Here is a 20,474-nt window from a genome sequence, read left to right as displayed (position 1 = left end):
TTCATTTAGGAATCATTTATTTACATTTTCCCTTGGAAAAAAAATAGATATTTTCCCCATTGATTTATCAGAAGCTGGGATTTATCAGAAGGTGAGGGAGAGGTAGGGAGAGGTAGGGAGAGAGAGGGGATGGCAACCAGAGAACAGTCCACTTCTTATCTGAGTCTTTCAGCCCAAGGGACATGGGCTTCCCTGAGATTAGCCCTGGAACAATGCCTCTCTGGTAAAATGAGTCCATGATGCTCCCAGGAGCTTGTTTTTTTCAGGTTCTGTCAATGCCAAGTGGGCCCGGCATGGGGAAAAATGGGGGGGGGGGGGCATAATACCAAGTATCAAGAATGGTAGTATGAGCCTAAAGATGGAGGCAGAGAAGGGGGGCATAGGAAGATTCCTTAGAATGCTCTGCCCATCACCCCACTTCTGGCTGGGCTCCAGGCCTCCAAGAGAGACACGCATACTTCAGAGTTGGGCACACAGGGGAACACTGCAACTACCTTCACAAACTGGAAGACTATTTACTGGTTTTTTGTAAACCATTCTAACACAAGCGCCTTGTTCTCATTCACCCATTTAATATTGGCCTTGGTCCTCTCCAGAGCCTGCTCCAGGGCCCGGGTTCCTGAACCAAAGCCGACATCCTTGTTTTCCTCCTTGAATTGTTCAAGCTGCAGAAAACAGAAGATTAATCACATCTTTGCCTGTGCTCTCTCTTCTTCTGGAAGCGACTATCCTAAGGGGAGACTGATCTGCCCCTGGCACCCAGGATTTACCCTTTCCAGGGACAAAAAAACTATTCTATAAGTAGTGAAAATCTGTTACAGTAAATCCCATTCTAAACACACACCTCTGATAAATAAATACACACCCAGACATGTATTTTAAGGGAAATCCAATGAGAATTCAGATGACAGGATCACAGAATTTAGAGTTAGAAGGGCTTTAGAGGCCAGATAGACCCATTCCCTCACTTTCAGGAAACTGAGGCCCCAAAAGGTTCAGTGACCTGCCCAAGGTCACACAGATAATAAGTGACCAAGCCAGGATTTCAACCCAGATTCCAGGCACAACATGATTTTCCATTGTACCTCAGCAAATCCAACCCTTTACATTTACAGATAATAAAACTAATGGTGTGAGAAGTAATTTGACTAAAATCAAGTAGATTATAAAGAATAGAGATTTAAACCTAAGTCCTGGGTTTTCAAACACCATGATTATCCTGGGCAAGTCACTTGACCCCCATTGCCTAGCCCTTACCACTCTTCTGCCTTGGAACCAATATACAGTATTGATTCCAAGACGGAAGGTAAGGGTTTACCAAAAAAAAGAGAGAGAAACTACTGAGGCAAGATTTGGAGGAGAGGCAGAAGCCATATGGGAGCCTACAACCTCTCTGCCACCACAGTGGTTCTTGTAAATTTCCTTCTTCTCAAGAGGGCATCAGATGGTTGTGGTACTGCCCAGAAGCAGATGAGATAACCAAGAAATAGCCTTACCTGTTTAAGTTCAAACTCTGTGGAAAACCTCTGGGTCACTCCCTGGATTAGGTTGGAGAAAGAGAAGGAGCCACCACCATAGCTGTAGAGAGGGATGAACAGTCAGAATTGTTGCTCTCTGCCTTCTTCCTTGCCCAAGGGGCCAAGGTGAGGACACAGGAAGTTATCCACAAGAAACACATTGGGTCTTCCATGAATACCAGCCCCTCGGGATCTATAAGCCCAGGTGGCTTGATTCATCAAAGTCACTACTCCCTTGGAGAAAATCTGTCCTGTGAGCCATTCAGACCCATTTTCTCTGAGCAATGCCTTCATCAACACAGGCACTCGTTTCCCAATCTCAAGCCCTCTCTGTAGAAAGAGAAGGGCATCAAATAATTCAGAGTTGGAAAGGACTTTAGAGTCATCTAGTCTAACTCTTTGATTTTACAGTTGAGAAAGGCTCAGGTTGGAAATTACTTTTCCAAGGTCTTATAGATAAAGTCTAATTCAGGATTCTCCTCCCCAAGCCCTTCTCCCAAGAGACTCACTCCTGGAACAGCTTCTTCCAGTTGCTTCGAACAAAGTCCCAGGCCAAAGTTTGCCCAATCACATTACTGCTGATGCTGGTGATGGTAGATGTTGCATCCTGCTTCCGTATCAGGTTGGGATCCAGAGTGTAAGATAGGTATCTAGGCAGAGAAAGTCAAGACTAGATAAGAAAGTAGCTTCCCAGTTTATATGGCTTTGTTGGTTAAAAATTAACCATAAGAAATGTGGTTGCAAAAGTACTTTTCTCCCCAAAAGCCAAAGTGCTTTCCTGTTTATTTTTTCATGTAACCTCATTATTGTACCATCATCAAAGGACCAGCCTATTGAAGTCAAAGTGACTCCTCCACCATATTTTTCTCTTCTTTGTTTTTTGAAACCCTTACCTTCTGTCTTAGAATTGATACTAAACTTTAATTACAAAACAGAAGAACAGTAAGGGCTAGACAATGGAGGTTAGGTGACTTTGCCCAGGATCACACAGCTAGAAAGTGGCTGAGACCAGATTTGAACCTAGGACCTCCCATCTCTAGGCCTGACTCTAAATCCACTGAGCCATCCAGCTGCTTTTTTAGTCACAGGAATTCTCCAAAACCTTTTTTTTTCAGTCTTGGAGGAGTTGCCATCTAAACTAGTGACTCAAGTACCTACATTTGCAAAATTGCCCATCTTTGAAGTATTGAAGAAAGTTCCTCTTTATCCTTTTTGGCATGCTATGAGGAATAGGTACTCCCATGAAAGAGCATCTTGGGGGAGGAGGAAAAGGGAAGAGAAGGAGAATGGATTCAAAAGTCAGCTGTAAGGTAAATATAGATCTCCTTTAGTCTTTCAAAAATTATTAAGTTCCAGCTTCCAGGGGTGTAACCAAAATGGCAGAGTAAAGCAGAAGCTCAGCATCACCATAAGAATTTTCTATAACCAATATTAAAATAAGCCACAAAATGAATACAGGAATGAAAGAACCAACAAGGAGACAGAGTGAAACAACTTTTACAAAAACAAAATTATTGGGGGGAACTAGGTGGCTCAGTGGATTGAGAGCCAGGACTAGAGACAGGAAGTCCTAGGTTCAAATCTGGCCTCAGACACTTCCCAGCTGTGTGACCCCGGGCAAGTCACTTAAAGCTTCCTCAGAGAAGCTTTAAGGTAGGAAGATAGAGAAAGGATAGAAGTTTTAGATACCATGAGGGGGATGACGGAGTCGAAGTAGAGATATGAGGTGGCAGGAATGAGTCTTTATTAATTATCAATAAGCCACAGCCAAGCTCTGATCAAAGGACCCTTCTGAAGGCTTTTACCAGTCCAGAGATCCAGATTCAATACCACACAGGTCAGAGAGATGATAGAGAAAGATTAAAGATGGAGCCTGGCCAAGGACAGGCATCAGTTGGGATGCAAGAGCTGGGAGCAAGAGCAGAAAAGAGAAGGGCGGAGCTGGCTGGGCCCTATTTAATCTCTTTGATATGCAAATATACACAGTACATAGGGATGATCATCATTGGTTAATGACAAGGTATAGGTGTAGTTTCTCTTAACCAGGTGAGCACAAAGAAACCTGTGTTCCCACCTAACCTGGGGGAAGCTGGGGTCAAGGGTCAGAGGCTTTCCCAGCCACGTGCAATACTGAGCATGCTCAAGACTGAGCATGCTCTCTTCTAAGACAATCTGTACATACCAACTGTTCCCCTTGCCCATAGCTAGGGGTGGACTGCTACATCACTTAACCCCCATTGCCTTAGCCCTTACCACTCTTCTGACTTGGAACCAATATACAGTATTGATTCCAAGATGGAAGGTAAGGACTTAAAAAAATTTTTTTTTGAAAATCCCTTGAATAGTCCATAGATTATGGTATAATCTACAGTATCCCAAAAGTCTTAATGTATATATCTGTTAGTAATAAAACTTTTGGGAAATACTATATCAAAACAATTGGAGCTAGCAAGCTATCTATAGCTTTAAAAAAAGGCAGCCCCTGTTGGAGTAGGAATGCAGATAAAAGTATATGACATCACTTGTTTATTTGGGTATATGTTTTGAAGTTTTGGTTTTAAGATTACTTGCAAAAAATAATAATATGGAAAAATGTTTTACATGATAATACATTTATATCCCAGATTGAATTGCCAGCTCCAGGAGGGAAGAAGATAATTTGGATCATAACTTATGGAAAATTTATATGGAAATTTGTTATTAAAATTAAAAAATTTTAAAGAGTAAAAAAAAAAAAGACAGCCTGTCCATTGTTGGGTTGGTTGGTTTTGCTAAATTGCTTTTCCCCCTCCTTGTTCTTTTTTCTTCTTTGTTATAAGTGATAGTTTGTCGAGTAGGGAAGGGGGATATATTCAGATATTATGGCAGTAGAAATGACAGAAAAAAACCAAAAGATATCAATAAAATTTTTAAAAGAAGGCAAACTGTATAAAGAACAGACAGATCAGAGGTGGCTGTTGTGGCAACAGTCAAATGTAAATTTTAATTTTCACGACACTCAGCTAAGCTATAGATGAGAAGAGAGGTGAGAACTAGGATTTCTTCTTGAAGAGTAAACCACAAAAAGACAGGCAAAGACTTTGCCAGTAGAAAAATGTTTGGGGGAAAATACTCTTGGAAGGGCTTCACGTATGAGTGACCCTATGCATACACCACCAAGGGAATGTTCCTTCCTTTGGTTTCAAGATAAATTAAGAGCAGACAAAAAGAAATTAAAAAAACAAGAAGAAGAAGAAGGGGACTTTTAGTTGAATGGTAATACTAGTTAGGAAAGCTAACCAAGCTTCTGCCTCTTATTAGCTTTACCAGCCTAAGCACAATGTATGGGCTGACTGTAGTGAAGAGAAGAGGGGAGGACAAGATGCTCACACCATGAAAGGTTCTGCGTGGTAAGTAACCAAGACTAGCAGAAAACAGCAGCTTCTTGGGGGGATGCTGTACATAAGTTCCCAGGAAGAGTCCGTGGTAAAATAAAAAATTAAAGCTCCTATCTCTGACTCCTATAATGGAGAGTAGTTATTTTCATGGATTACTTTAGTTGTAGGGGTTTGTTTTTGTTTTTGTTTTCACTTTTGAGTCTTTGAATTCAGTTATTGGCTGGAGTTTTTTAGAGGGGGTCACAAGAGCATTTTTTTAATCCTCCATGTCCACTATCTGTATTTTGGGTTAGGCTGGAGACTCAAGACAACCCAAAGCCCTTTGCATTGTCCGAGAGCTTGAAATCCTCTGCTCTGGGAAACTCTGGGGTTCTATATCTTGGTGCCACCCAGAACTGGGGAACCACTTCTTATGCAACTATTGACCAGGAAGCTAGATAGATATATACACAGATGGAGAGATAGAAACATACATACAGGGGGAGGAAAAGAACACAAAACATAAAACCATGGATATTTTTTAAAATAAGATAAAATTACATAAAAAAAGAAACATACATACATACATATATAGACATAACACATTTAAGGTACTTCATCAATGGGGATAGGGAGAAATTGTCTCCAGAGCTGACCATTTGTTTGTACCCTGCTCTATATTTCACCCACTTTTCTGTTGCTTTTGCTCTCACCCAAGCACACACACACCTCTGTAAGATCCACAGTTCTTGGCTGCAGGCCAGCGCTGACCGGAGCTTGTCAGCCTCGGTCACCAGGGTGGCATTCCGGTACTGGTTCCAGGCAAAGTTCCACTCTTCTTCTCCTCCTCTGGAGATGGCATTGCAATAAATGGTAGACCTCAAGTTGGGGTGGATCCTAGGTGAAAAGAGAGCAATGTAGGAAGATGACAAATGATGGAATTTAGCAAAGGAAAGGAAGTAGGGTGATCTTCTCAAGCTCTTAGACTTGGAGGGATGCCACCTGGAAGAGAGCCGGAAAGAGCAAGACGTGGTGTCCAGGCCTGGCTTTTTGGCCTCTTCCGCTCTTGTTCCTCACCTATAAAATTACAGGCTTAGAGAAGATGATGTAGATCTGCAAGGCCTCTTTCTGCTCTAACATGCCACGACTTTGCGACTCTATGTGTGACTACAAGACAGCTCTCCTTCCCCCAGCCCCGCTCCTACCAACATCTTCCCTGCTTCTGGCTACTGTTTAGTATGAAGCCACCACACCCTTCCCATATGCTAACAATACTTACGGATTATGTAAGGAATCATTCATCCACTCTCGGAAGAGTCCTGAGGCCAGCTCTCCACATTCTTGAAGACCATTAGAGCAGGCGGTGCTAATAGCATTGACCTCATTGTATCTACCCAAGGAAAAAGATTTAATCAGTGTATAGATAGGTAGGCAAATGGGGAGTTGTGAGGGGTTGGGGAAGAGTCCCTCTTGTGAATAGGAAGGACTTTGTCTCAGAATGACAGAAAGTGGCCCTTCCCATCTTTGGGGAGGAGGAGGAGGCTGGGAAGCACACACAGTGCCATCACCAGCAGGATTTGTACCTTTCTCTGGAGCCAATTGGATTTTAAAAGTGGGAAACCCTTGAATAGACCAAGACATCATTCTGTTCTTTGAACACACACAACTCTACTGAGCCTTACAGCACAGGATAACTTAGCAGCACACACCTTTGCCCTACCCCAAGCCATAGTGACTGCCTTTTTCTTCCTTTGTTCATAAAAGACTCTTCTACCCATGATGATAGCTGTGAAATAATTGGAAGCTATCTTTACCAGAGCCTTTACCCCAGCTGATAAATTTGAGACCGATTTTCCTTTTCTTTTGGCATTTTTCTGGATCCCCAGTCCTTAGCACAGTGCCTGGTACTGAGGGACATAGAGCAGACCTGAGATTTCACCGTTTTAGGAGACACTCAAATGAGGAAAGACTCTCAGCCATTGGAGGACAATGATTTCTCTGCAATTTAATCTTAGAGCATTGACTAGCAATGGTGTCAAACTCAAATAGAAACAGATTTCTGCTGGCTATCTATTGAGGTAGAAACCCACAAGTCAACATTTTTGAAATCCTATGATGTCCATATTTATTTTAATATATTAAACTCTAATCTAGTTGAGGGCTCCAATTGCTATATGCAAGTCTGACACCTTTGGACACTGAGAAATTAAGCAACTTGCCCAAGATCAAAACAGTATATATCAGAGGTAAGATCTGAACTGAAGTCTTCCTCGATTCAAGGTTGGTCCTCTAAGTCACTGACATATTGTCTCTTCTCTGCTGTGTTGAATGGGTGCAAATGTTTATTGATTGAATGACTAGACCTAGGCGAGGGATCTGATTTATAGGATGAGGGCAATTTTCAGCACCCAGGTCTTTGGGATGTATAAGTGAAGATTTTATACCTTTGGACTTCATCCCCCAGAAGTCCTTAGTATCCCAAAATTCCCTTTTCATGCATCCTCCTGTTTTGCATGATTGTATTTAAGTGACCGTAACTCCTCCCTCTCTCTCTTTGACCTGCGACCAGGCTGAGTTCAGGCAGTTATTTTGCTTTAGTTATTATTAATAAAATTTTATAAAATATAGTATTTAGGTATTGTGTAATAATTTTAATCTCTACATGGACATCTGTCTCCCTGGCCCAACTCCAATATAATTAATGGCAACACGTTCCCAGCAAGAGTCTGAGAACAAAGAGTAAGGACCCTAAGATGAGTTTCCTCCACAGTGACTAGGACCCATCCCAGCACCCCCCTTAGCCCACATTCCCCATTTCTATACTTACTGTTCCATCAGTGTGGGAGGACGTTGAGTCCAATTGTGGGTGAGATTCTTGAAATATTCAAATAATGGAGTAACCTGTTTCTTCATATAGTTCTGTTTGGAAAGAACAAGACTTTTTAAAAGTTTTCCATGTTGCATTTTTTTTATTCTCTCTGATTCTAAACAGCACAAGGTAAGAAACAAACAGCCAGAGGACATCCATAGATAGGCCTTCCCTCCTCCAAAAGCCTCAGACCTAGAACAGTAATTTGGGGGAGACAATTGGAGTTTTGGTCCTAGGCACCAAAATGTAGACAATACTAGGAACTTTTATAGTCCATTATGAAGCTATTAGTTTTGCTTATTTTGGCTGGACTTTGGGGAGCTTCTAGTATAGAAATTCTCTTCCAACCATGTAGAACACAAATCTGTAAATATAGTTTTAGGGAGTCACTTATATGGCACTGATATATTAATTCTGTCCAAGGTCACAGGGCTAGTATGTGCTAGATGTTCCCACTACACTACACCACCTCTCACCAAGTAAAAATTATTATTTAAAGTAGAAAGCTGCAAGTGTCTTTAAGTTCTCATTTCTCAAATATATAGAAAAGTGAGTCAAATCTATGAGAACATGATGTGTCATTCCCCAACTAATAAGTAGTCAAAGGATATGAGCAGAGGTTTTCAGAAGAAATCAAAGTTATCTATAGTCCCATAAAAAAATGTTCTAAATCACAATTGATTAGGGAAAAACAAATTAAAACAATTCCACTTCACACCAATTGGCTGGCATGCATGACCAAAAAGGAACATGACTGGCTAGTATGACCAAAAAGGAACATGACAATTATTGGAGGGAATGTGGAAAATTTGGAGCACTAATGTGCTATTGGTGGAGCTGTGAATAGATCTAACCATTCTGGAGACCAATTTAGATCTATAACCAAAGGAGTGCAAGATTGTGCATACCCTTTGTTCCAGCAATACCATTAGTGGTTTTGTATTCCTAAGAGAAGAAAGAAGAGGAGGAAAAGGACCTAAATATGCAAAAGTATTTATAGAAGCTCTTTTTGTGATGGCCAAGAATTGGAAATTGAGGGAATGCCCATCATTTGGGAAATGGCTGAACAAGCTGTGGAATATAGATATAGTGGAATGCTATTCTATTATAAAAAATGATAAGCTGGAGAGTTTCAGAAATATCTGGAAAGAGTTATATGAATTGATGCAAAGTGAAGCAAACAGAACCAGGAGGACAATGTACACATTAACAGCAATACTGTCCAATGATCAACTCTGAATGACTTCACTCTTCTCAGCAATGTAATGACTCAAGACAATTCCAAAGGACTATGACAAAGAATACTATCCAACTTCCAGAGAAAGAACTGATGAGAGTTGGAATACAAATCAAAGCATGCTGTTGTTTACTTTGGTTTATTTGTGTTTTATTTGGGGGTTTTGGCTTTATGAGTATTCTCTTACAACAATGACCAATATAGAAGTAAGATTTGCATGATCTTGCATGATGAAAAATGCTATTTATCTCTTCTGAGAAAGAATGAATGTATATTGAAGCATATTTTTTTAACTTTATTTTTCTTAGTTTTGAGGAGTTTTTGGTCTGTTTTTTCTCAACATGACTAATATGGAGATAAGTTTTGCTTGATTGAACATGTATAATCTATATTAAATTGCTTGCTTTCTCAGTGAGAAAGGGAGAGAATTTGGAACTCAAAAATTTTAAATATATTAATTTTTTCATGTAATAGAAAAAAATTAAATATAAAAAAACTGTTAAGGAAAAAACCTAAAAAAAAAAAAATAGGATGCCGCCTGATGGCTTCCTGTTTGAAGTAAGATACTCTCTAGCTCCAACACACCACACATCCCAGTTTTTCTCCTTAGCCTGCCCACCACCACTTCCTCAACAGTGGTCTCACATTTTTCCAGGGTCTCCCTCTGTAGGGTCCCGAGATCCTTTTCCCTACAACTGAATTTGTCTTTAAATGTTTATTTGAAGATATCCTTAATAACTTGAGTATATTTGTGAAGTTTGTCCCAAAAGCCAATCTGCCAGTTACTCTCTGCTCAGCCCTAAAGACCATAGTTGTCAGTCCCTCTCTGAATTTACACCCAGGAGGAGGGAAATGCATGTTCTGCCTTGGTACTCTCAGTCCAAATTTTCCTTGCAGTTTTTAGCCCATGTGCAACAAAGAATCCAGAAGTTCTTCAGGCCTTGAGAAAAATCTAGAAGTTTGCAAAATATATTCCTCTCTTTGTTCCCTTGTCTACCTTCTCAGGGGTCAGCTCTCACTCCCTTCATGTCAGGTGCCTAGTTCTCCTCCCTTCTACTCAATTCTGCTCTCATAAAAGCATCTACTTCATTCATTCTGAAGGACCTATGATAAATTAGGCTCCATCTGCAATGCCCTTCCAGGAATGTTTCTATTTTAAAAGAGAAAGACTTAAGCCAAAGAAATGAAGCCCTAATGGTGGAATTTTAGGCAATCATTCAGGCAGTATGGGTGGGTGCTCTTCAAGAATCAGGAGCTGTCCTACTGCCCTTAAAAATCATACCACGCAGGCAGACAAAAAAATCTGCTCTCCCAATATTTACTTTCTCCAACAGTTTGGCCTGCTCCAGCTCAGGTTCACCATGAGGTGGTCTCTCAACCTAGCCCTTGAATTCTTCTTACCTTCATGGGGCCGTTCACTTCTGATCGATCAAACATAAGCTTGAAGTAGCTAAGACTGCTGAGGGCAGCCTGCCAGGGCATGTATTCCACTTCATTTTTCAAAAAGAGTGTGTTGTCCAGAGCCAGTGTTGTTGAGACGTGTTTAGCCCTGAGCACAGACACAGAACCTCAGTGTTCCCAGCCCCAAATGAAAAGCTCCCCTTGCCACCCTAGCCATTACTTTAAGGCTTCAAACAAAGATTTGTTTTTTCTTTAGAGGCAAACAGGGTAAAGAGACTTTCCCAGGATCACAAAGCTATTAGGTGTCTAAGACTGGACTTAAACTCCGGTCTCCCCGACTCTATTCCCAAGTGCTTTATCTATTGGGTCATCTATCTGTCCTTAGAGTTTTCTTTATTATCCCTTTTCTAAGGCTCACTAAGCATTTTCAACACAATAAGCCTGTTAAGAAGACAAAGCAAATACTATTTCCATTTTACAAATGAAGAAACTAAGGACAAGAGAGGTAAAATGTCTTGTCCATTGCCACGCAGAAAGGGTCAGAAGACTTAGGTCTTCTGATCCTGGACCTAGTCCTCTTTCTGCTCCAGAGGTGGCCAGACCATCCTAGATGAGAGTTTGTCCCAGAATCACAGAAATCTTGGAGCTTCAAAAGGACTCACATCCTCTAATTGTCAGAGGAGAAAACTAAGGAACAGAGATTAAGTGAATTACCCCCAAAATCATATGACTAGTGACTGGAAAGTCAAGACTAGAATTTAGAGTATTTTTTCATCTCCTAATCCAAGGATTTCTCTCTCTATCCCTGCTTCCTACTCTACTCTTAGATGACCCACCGGGGTGTCCACAGCATGCTCACCTGGCCAGGTCAAAGCCATCATGGATGATCTGAGCCCTGTTGATGACTGGAATGACCTAAAATAAGAAATATAAAATTTCTTCAGTGTGTAGGTATGAAAGCACAGCAAAGAATCCAGAAGTTCTTTAGACCTTGAGAAAATAGTTTGCAAACAAAGAATGGTTCTCTTTTTATTCCCTTGTTTGCCTCCTATTGGGGCAGTTCTCACCCTTTTCTATCAGGTACCCAGGGACCCCATGTTCTCCCCCACCCCTTCTATTTAAACCTGCTCTCATAAAACCATCTAATTCATTCATTCTGAAGTTTAGGGCATTTCTGAGTTTCCCTATAATATAAGCTACCCAAATTTCTAGGCAGGGTTGCAGGGCGTAGGTCCTGAGGCTCCATCAGAAAAATAAACCCACTGCTTTCTCAGAGCAGAGGTGGAACCAGGGGCTTTTCACACTTACAGAAGAATTCGTTTCTAACTGGTTCCGAAGTCGCTCCCAATTGGCTTCATCATAATTCACCAGGTAATAGCCAGTCACGTTGATGTTCAAGAGGATCCAGTCATTACCTGTCACTTTAAAGTCCTCAAAAGTTTCTGCAGAGAAAGGGAAGTGTTGGGGGTATAAGGAGGGGGTCTGGCACAAGAATTCCACTTGATCAAGTTTCAGTCCTAATCTTCAGTACAGCCTACAACCCCAAGTCAGACATACCTCCAGAGACACAACCTGCTCGTGTGTTCTTTCACCCAGAGTGAGCAGGTCCTCCCTCAAGCATAGTGAGGGGTCTAAGACTTGGCATCCTCAAGACCACATTTCCTGGAGATGGGGCAAGGAGGCAGGACAGAGAACCCAGGTCCGGCCTTCTGGGCCAGCTACTTTTGAGAGGCAGCTTAGCCTAGCCGTCTTCGAAGTTTGCTTCTACCATTCACTAGCCATGCACCCTTAATTGCCCCAGAATTTGATTTCTTCTTCTGTAAAGTCTGACTACTGCTTGTGTTACCTACCTTGCAGGCCTGGTATGAAGATGACATGAAATAATGGACTTGAAAGCACTTAGGTAACCATGCAGCTTTCTACAGATTTTAGGAATTACTATCTTAATCTCAACTCTGTCTGTAAACGACTGGAAGAAAATAGACCTCTGGGCCCCTCTACAATCCACAGAATCACTCAAGGAGTTGGGGGCAAAGTCCCTTGCTGGGCTAGAGCATAAAGACCCAATGGGGAGCCTGGGAACAAATATGGAGGAAATGTACTTCCCACCCACCCAGGAACAAAGCAGAAATACCTGTCTTGGCGCCATTAAGCCATGTACTATAATTTTGTCTTCCACTTTTAAGTGCAGAAACAGGAGCGATCCATAGATAGCTGTAAAGAGAAAGACAGGTAGGACTTCCTTGGGTTCTTCTGCACAGTCATCCCCTCAGCCCAGGGAAGGCAGATCTGAGACACAAAAGGAGATGCTTTGACCCAATCTTTCCCCTTTCACCTCTGGTGACTTCCACAAGAGTCTCCAGTGGCTTATATTTTTGGTACAAAGCACCAAAGCTCTGACAATTTTCAACTTAGGCCCATTGTGGAGGGAGAGCTTTTTAAGGCACCACCTTGGCTGGTGGGCTTCAAGGGAGACCTCTTCCTGGGCTATGCTTCCATGGGACAGTATGGACAAGAAGTTGCCAGTCAGTGACATTTCATTTAGCTTCAATAGATATTGCAGATAGATGGAATCTAGTAGAATCACCTCTTAGAAGGTCAGAAAGAGGGTTAAAGGCTCCATTGTGTGGGACCATTTAAATCCAAGTCATGGACTCTAAATGATCATTCTAGTGCAAATATCAATGATATGGAAATAAGTCTTGATCAATGACACATGTAAAATCCAGAGGAATTACGTGTTGGCTACAGGAGGTGGGTTAGGGGAGAGAAGGGAAAGAACATGAATCTTGTAACCATGGAAAAATATTCTAAAAATTAATTAAATAAAATTGTCCAAAACTTTAAAAATTTTAAAAAATAAATAAACCCAAGACATGGAATATGTTTCAGAGGGAGACTTGGTTACTAAGAACTATGACTGACAGGGTTTTCCCACATCCACTGTCCTTCCAATTGCATCCTGTACTCATACCCCACTCACTCAAATTGAGAAGGACGAGAGACATTGGAGGTAGGGTCTAGCAGGAAGTGCTGCTGGGAGAGAACACCAGTGACCGTGTTCAGGGTCAGTACAGGGAAGCCCATCTGGAGGATCCACCGATCCATGATTGTTTGAACAGAGGCAGGCAATTTCACTGCAGTCTGCTTGTCCACAGCCTAAATGGGAATGACAAAAAAAGTGATGGAAAAGTCCTTCTATACCTGGGATACTAAAGGATCCCACTTCACAGAGAGAATCCCACTGTGACCCAGTATCCTCTCTGGGCAGGGTAAAAGCTAACCAATCCCTTCCCTTCCTTGGTTCCAACTCGGCTCCTCTTTATATTCTAAACCATCCCTAGCCTGAATGGAAGAAGAAAACCCCCTCCAAAAAATGGAAGAAGGAGGGAGGGAAGGAAGGAAGGAAGGAAGGAAGGAAGGAAGGAAGGAAGGAAGGAAGGGAAGGACGGAAGGAGGGAGGGAGGGAGGGGTTATATTAGTGATGTCTAAGGTTCCTTACAGCTTAGTGATTCTGAGCAGTTCAAGTTGTATGGAACCTCCACTTGGGCATGGAAGCTGTTTCCACAAACAAACATTTTGTTACTCACTTCTTGTAGGTGAGTCCACAGATCCAGGTAAACTGTATTATTGTAGGAAAAGGCATGCAGGTAGGACTGTGGAGAGAGAATCAGTTTTTAGGTGTAGTAAAAAAGATTCTCAGATGTCAGAGAATCTGGCTGAGTCCCCAGCTCAGCTACTTGCTACCTGTGTTAACTTGGGTCAGTCACTTGGTTCCTTTAGGCCCATTTGCTCAACTGTAAAATGACTAGATGGCCTTTTCAGTCTGTCCTAGCTCTAATTTATAAGCCTAGGAAGGCAAAGGCCTTAGGGCTGAGAGAAAAATTCCCTAGTACAGAATTTCTTCCCAAGTCCCCAAACTGTACCATTGGCCAGGGCCTCTGGGATTGAAGGTCCCAGGCCAGTGAGACTTGAGAGGATCCTTGGAGCTAGAGCCAGAGGTTCCTGCAGGAAGGCCAAATCAGGAATTTGGGCAACTTCTCACTTTCATCCTTCCTGCCTGCCAAGGCTGGATTGTAGTTAAGTACTCACCGCCAAGCCTGTCTTGAAGAGGTCCTCTGTAAGGAAACTGGACAACATCCGAAGAACTGAGGCTCCCTGGGGAAGATGAAAGATGGCCCTCAAAAAGGTGGTTCAGTAATATTGTCTTTTTCCCAATTACGTGTGAAAACAATTTTTAACACTCATTTTCTAAAATTTGGAGCTCCAAATTCTTTCTCCCTCCCTCTCTCCTCTCCCCACTCCATGAGACAGAAAGCAATTTGATTGAGATTATACATAATAACACACAATGGTGCAAGATGCAAGAGGAGAGTTTCAAGGAGGTGCAATGCCAGGTTAGTAAAGGGTAGGCAATCTGGCAGCCCAAGTCTAGGGATCCAGGCAAGTGCTAAGGAAAGGGGCAAGGCAGACAAAGGACACAATTATGGCTATTTGAGCCTTTTGAAGATGCTCCGAGCTGTGCTGAGACAGGATCATCTCTGAGAGATAGCATGGTAATTTATTTTAACCCTTATTTTCTATCTTTGTAACAACTCTTAAGATAGAAAGGTACTGGCTAGGCAAACGGGTTTAAGTAACTTGGGCCGGATCACATAGCTAGGAAGTGTCTAAGGCCAGATTTGAACCCAGGTCCTCCAAATTCCAGTCCACTAAGCCACATACCTGTCCAAGTTATCATGGTATTTTTTTTTTAAAAAAAGATCCAAGGCAGCTAGGGGACTCTGGATATAAAGTCAAGTCTGAATATGGGAGCTTCTAGGTTCAAATCTGGCCCCAGACACTTCCTAGCTGTGTGATTCTGGGCAAGTAATTTAATCCCAATTGTCTAGCACTTACCACTATGCTGCCAACAATATTGATTGTTGGATTCTAAGACAGAAGGCAAGGATTTTTAAAAAAATTATCCAATGAGTGACTTTGGTGTGTCTCCCAACAAACTTTGGGTGACTCTACTTGGACTAAATTATGAAGATGTCAAAAACAACTCTTCCGGTCCAATCTCTTCCGACTGAATGGGCTGGTGCTGTGTACTTCCAGCCAGGACAACTTACCTTGCTGTAGGTGATAGAATCAAAGAGTTCGCTGATCTGGGCTGGAGTGTTGACTTCATTCGCAGGAGTGGACAGTGGATGGGAAGAGGCCAAGGCATCAATAGCCATCACTCGGTACACTTCATTGAGCACGATGAGGTCTTTCTGCAAAAGTGGCCCAATCCCCACCCATAATGGGTTAGAGTGGAACAAGAGGAGAGGAGAGTCTCTGCCTACTGCTCTTCTCTACCCCACACCCTTAATAAGTTCTTCAACTGGCTCTGGATCCCTGTCAGATGTTTCCTAACCCAAAGTTCTGACCAAGTGACTCCCCTGCTCAGGAAGCTTGAGTGGCTCTCTATGACCTCCTGGAGAAAATACAGATCCATCCATTGGCCACTGAAGCTCTTAGCTTACCTTTTCAGATCATTTCCCATCACCCTCCTCCATGCTATGGTCCAGCCTACTCACTCTCTCCCTAAATTCAACATTGCTTTTCTTTGTCTTTGCATAGACTATCTCCCATGCCAGGAATGTACCCTTCCACCCCTCTCATCTCCACATCTTAGAATCTCTAACTTCCTTCAAAACTCAGCTCAAGAAGGGCAGCTAAGTGATTCAGTGGATAGAGTCAGAAGGTCCTCAGTTCAAATTGGGCCTCAGATACTTCCCAGCTGTGTGACTCTGGGCAAGTCACTTAACCTCAACTGCCCAGTCCTTACCACTCTTCTGCCTTGGAATCAATACACAGTATTAATTCTAAGATAGAAGGTAAGGCAACTCCAACTGCTTAATCACATGGGTCGATGAGGATATGATTAGACTCTAAGCAATTACCCTAATACAAACAAATATTAATAATATGGAAATTTTAGAAATTTAGAAAATAGGTCTGGACCAATGACACATGTAAAACCCAGTGGAATTGCTCATTGGCTGGGCATGGGGAGAAAGGAAAGAACATGAATCATGTTCTTTGGAAAATGATTCCTTGGAATCCTTGGAAAAATATTCTAAATTAATTAAATAAATTTTTTCAATTAAAAAAATAAGATAGAAGGAAGGGTTAAAAAAAAAAGACTCATCTCCTGGCCTACCTCCACATGAGGCATGTCCCGAGTCCCCAAGTGTACCTCAAGAACATGATGGTGTATTTACTTTGTAGAGATTCCATTTGTACCTTTCTGTGTACACATTTTGCCCATTCTCTCCCGTCCACCCTTCCAAGGCAGATTGTTTTTGTTTTTTCTTTTGACCCCCCAGTACCTAATGCAAAGTAGGTATTGTTGGGGCAGCTAGGTAGCTCATGAGCACAAGTCCTACAGCTGGAAGGATCTGGGTTCAAATCTCACCTCAGACACTTCTTAGCTGTGTGACCCTGGGCAAATCACTTAACCCTAATTGTCCAGCCCTTGCCACTCTTCTGTCTTAGAGATGATCTTAAGGCAGAAATTAAGGGGCTTAAAAAATAAACAAATGCTTTTTGAATTTGAATTGAATTGAAATGAATTCTTAGAGTGAGAATCTCAGTTGCCCTTTTGATTTGGGTCCTTGGAGGGGCAGCCCCAGCCCATGATACAGAAGAATCTCAGCATAGAAAGGGCACTCACCAATTTCCAGGAGGACTCAGCAAAGTCAGCCCCGAGGTACTCCACGTAGGAGGCAAAGCCTTCATTCAGCCACAGGTCATTCCACCAGGCTACAGTTACCAGGTTTCCAAACCACTTAAGGAGTAAAAAATATTTAGGAATCAGTGATCTCTATTCTCTGGACACTGCCATCAGCTGGACTTAAAAGTCAAAGGATCCAGATGCAGATTCTGACTTTGGCACTCTATGATCTTGGGCAAGTCACATTTCCTCTCTGGTTCTCAACTTCCTCATCTATAAGATGAGGGTTCTAGTGGGAATTAGGAAAGGTTCTTTCTAGTTCTAAGTCCTCTGTGCCTGTATCACCTGTGTGTGTCTCTCCCCATGCCCCAAGCAGACGTGCAGGCAAGCACACATACCCAACAAGGAACAGCCAATCAAAGACTAGATGTCCCTCCCTTCTCCTGAAGAGGGAAAAAGAAGGGATATAAGGAGGCATTGAGGGGGCTCACTGGATTGAGGGTGAGATCTAAAAGGGGGGAGGTCCTGGCTTCAAATGTGGCCTCAGACACTTCTTTGCTGTGTGACCCTGGACCAGTCACTTAACCCCCATTGGAACCAATATGCAGTACTGATTCTGAGAGGGAAGGTAAGGGTTTACAAAAAAAAAAAAGGGATATGTAGGAGTTGTTTCAAGGTACCTGGTGAGCAAGCTCATGGGCAATGACTGTAACTACCCGTTCCTTGTTGCCAATGGAGGAGGACAAATCATCATAGAGCAGCGAGTTCTCCCGGTAGGTCACCAAGCCCCAGTTCTCCATGGCTCCGGCATTGAAATCTGGCAGGCCTATCTGATCTGAGGAAGAAAGATGCATCCTGAGCATCCCTGAGCAAAGCTGCACCCCATCCCCACCCTCCCAGCACCCTTGCCCAAAGGGTGACTTGGGCCCCCACAGGGAACTCGCCACAGCAGTCCTAGCCCTACTCACCGGACTTGGGCAATGGGTAAGATGTGTTGTAATGTTGGGCAAAAAATGCAAGGATGGGTCCTGTCACATTCAAGGCATAATCCCCATGTCCTGCATCAATTGCTTTGGGACGGGCCCAGATTCGGATCTGCAAAGGAATACATCCAGCTAAATGACCCCCACTATGGCCAGAACCAGGAGAGGGAGACAGGGACCGGGTCCGGGTCCTAGCCTGGGGATGGCATCATAGGGTTGGCATCTCTCACCAAGCAGACATTTATTTAGGCTGTTTTCAACCAAAAGGAGCCTGGGTAAAGCAAGGAGACCAGGAGAGAGGTAGAGGGGAACTCTGGCTCTGACAAGAGAGGGCCTTGAAGGCCTAAAGAGGTAGTAAGGCAACAGAAGGGCAGATGGGTGGGTGATGGGGTGGACAGACATGTGAGAGAGATCTAGGGTGCTGGGAAGGTGGCAAGAACGCCAAATAGCTAAGCCCTGGGTTCTTGGGCTTGCTTAGCCCTCTTCCTTCCATCTCTGATCTCTCCCATCAGCCTCCTATCTTATCTTCTGAGCATGCAGCAGAGGGAGGAATGGAGGCCTGAACATTGGATGCCTGGGTCCTAGGCCAAGATCTCTGACTGTGTGGCCTTAAATACATTCTTTAATTCTTTTGGGCCTTGGGCAGTCTAAAAAACTTCCCAAGTTCCTTTAAGGTCCATGTTTCTAGGAAGCACAAAAAGCCTTGCCTGTTCCATGTCTCCCCCACCCTCCCACCCATGTTCCTGGATCCACTGTGGAGGAAGAAGGTGGGAGAGTGACATTCTGAATGGAGAAGAAGGGCCTGATTCAGAACACTGCCCTGGCCTTGGCCTTGAATTGTGTACCTGTACATCGTCTTGCTTTTTCTCCACTGCTTTGAACTCACTGACGATGTAAGCCAAGAGATACGTGGACATCCTTGGGGTGGTTTCAAAAGCAGTGGTATTCCAGCCAGCACTTTCTGAAACAGAAGCTGGAACACAAATAAGAAGAGAATAAAAGAGCAGCCTCTGCCAGTCTCTGCCCCTACTAGACCTCTACTGCCTCCAGAACCATTTGGGAAGATTATCACTGACTCACAGACCTGTAATTAGCACAGGGAGAATGAAGCTTTGCCCCAGGTGAACACTGTTCTTGTTGGTCCTCCTGCCCAACAGCGGTATAGCCATCCCTTACCAGGGTACCATTGTCGTGACTTCCCTCCCCTGGGCCCTCCTTTTCCCGCCAACCCCTTGGGGACAAGAGCCAGATTGCCTACCTCCTTTGGCACGCTGGCACCTACAATCCCACCCGCACCCCAAATGTTTGCTCCAAGTGGAAGTTTTACGATTACGGTGCCAGTTGTCTTTGTCTCAAGAAATCCAGGAGCAGAGAGTTGAATGAAGAGAAGCGTATAAATCCCATTTTGCTCTACTCACATTTTTTTTAGTCTTTTAAAATTCATTTTTTAGTTTTTCATTTGAAAATTTTAATTATTTTAGAATATTTTCTATAGGTTTTACTTATGGAATCTATAGAAAACTATTCTAAATTAATTAAATTAAAATTTTCAAATAAATTAAAAAAAGACTTTTTTTCTATGGTTACATGATTCACGTTCCTTCCTTCCCCTCTTCCCAACCCCCTCCCATAGCACCAACCTCACTGGGTTTTACATGTATGTGTATACTCACATTTGATAGGCATGTTGGAGATGGCGTTGAGGTTAGAGGAGTGGATCAGTGTGATGTCAAAGGTGGCTTTCATTGCTGGCTCATCAAAGCATGGGAAGGATTTACGAGCATCAGCTGCTTGCATCTGGGTCGTGGCCACCACCCTGAGCACATATTAGAGTTACTGACCCTCCACGATGACAGATACACCTGCTACATGTTAGGCACTGTACCTGGCTACACAGGTACTCTACTCTATTACCTGGAGCTTTCTAGATGGAGAAATGGCCAGAGCTTGTATTCCTCTATATAGGGTTTGAGAATTCAGGCAAAGAAAACTCTTGTGAATTAAATAATAGTACTCTGGTCCAAAGCTCTCAATTTAGAGAGGAGAAATCTGAAATCGTGCGGATAGTAAATCCCATAGTTCCCCTGGCTCTACTCTTCCCATCATACCTACCATACTGCATCTAGTTATTGTGCTTATTTTACAAATAAGAGCTGAACCTCAGGCTCCTGAGGGATGCCCGAACCCAGGGCAAGAGAAAGTAGGGTGGAATTGGGTATCTACCTGAGCCCAACTGAGCCCAAAGAACCTACAGGCAGTTCAGTGGCCCAGTGAATAGAGTCCTGGACTTACGAGTCAGGATAGACTAATATTTCAAAGCCTGCCTTGGACACTTAGCTGTGTGACCCTGGCCAAGTCACTTTCTCAGGCTTAGTTTTCTTTTCTATAAAGCAAGAAGCCCAACAGAT

General features: G+C 42.9%; 1 protein-coding gene across 2 annotated transcripts in view; it reads right to left on the bottom strand.

The window, feature by feature from the left end:
* The window catches only part of ANPEP (alanyl aminopeptidase, membrane), a 38,195-nt gene continuing 17,721 nt past the window's right edge, over positions 1-20,474 (bottom strand). For both annotated transcript variants that reach the window (XM_056806371.1, XM_001369391.4), the window contains exons 3-21: positions 19,740-19,882; positions 18,912-19,039; positions 18,052-18,178; positions 17,764-17,918; positions 17,084-17,197; positions 15,495-15,638; positions 14,473-14,538; positions 13,971-14,036; positions 13,364-13,539; positions 12,515-12,594; positions 11,689-11,822; positions 11,240-11,295; positions 10,381-10,528; positions 7,701-7,792; positions 6,153-6,263; positions 5,603-5,770; positions 2,027-2,167; positions 1,497-1,578; positions 1-665 (exon numbers count right to left, since the gene is read on the bottom strand). In XM_056806371.1, the coding sequence (XP_056662349.1) occupies positions 516-665; positions 1,497-1,578; positions 2,027-2,167; positions 5,603-5,770; positions 6,153-6,263; positions 7,701-7,792; positions 10,381-10,528; positions 11,240-11,295; positions 11,689-11,822; positions 12,515-12,594; positions 13,364-13,539; positions 13,971-14,036; positions 14,473-14,538; positions 15,495-15,638; positions 17,084-17,197; positions 17,764-17,918; positions 18,052-18,178; positions 18,912-19,039; positions 19,740-19,882 (2,281 nt within the window). In that variant the 3' untranslated portion in view covers positions 1-515. The remainder of the gene's footprint in view (positions 666-1,496; positions 1,579-2,026; positions 2,168-5,602; positions 5,771-6,152; positions 6,264-7,700; positions 7,793-10,380; positions 10,529-11,239; positions 11,296-11,688; positions 11,823-12,514; positions 12,595-13,363; positions 13,540-13,970; positions 14,037-14,472; positions 14,539-15,494; positions 15,639-17,083; positions 17,198-17,763; positions 17,919-18,051; positions 18,179-18,911; positions 19,040-19,739; positions 19,883-20,474) is intronic.

The sequence above is a fragment of the Monodelphis domestica genome, chromosome 1 (genome assembly GCF_027887165.1).
Source record: "Monodelphis domestica isolate mMonDom1 chromosome 1, mMonDom1.pri, whole genome shotgun sequence".
NCBI lineage: Eukaryota > Metazoa > Chordata > Mammalia > Didelphimorphia > Didelphidae > Monodelphis > Monodelphis domestica.
This window is presented reverse-complemented; position numbering and strand designations above follow the sequence as displayed.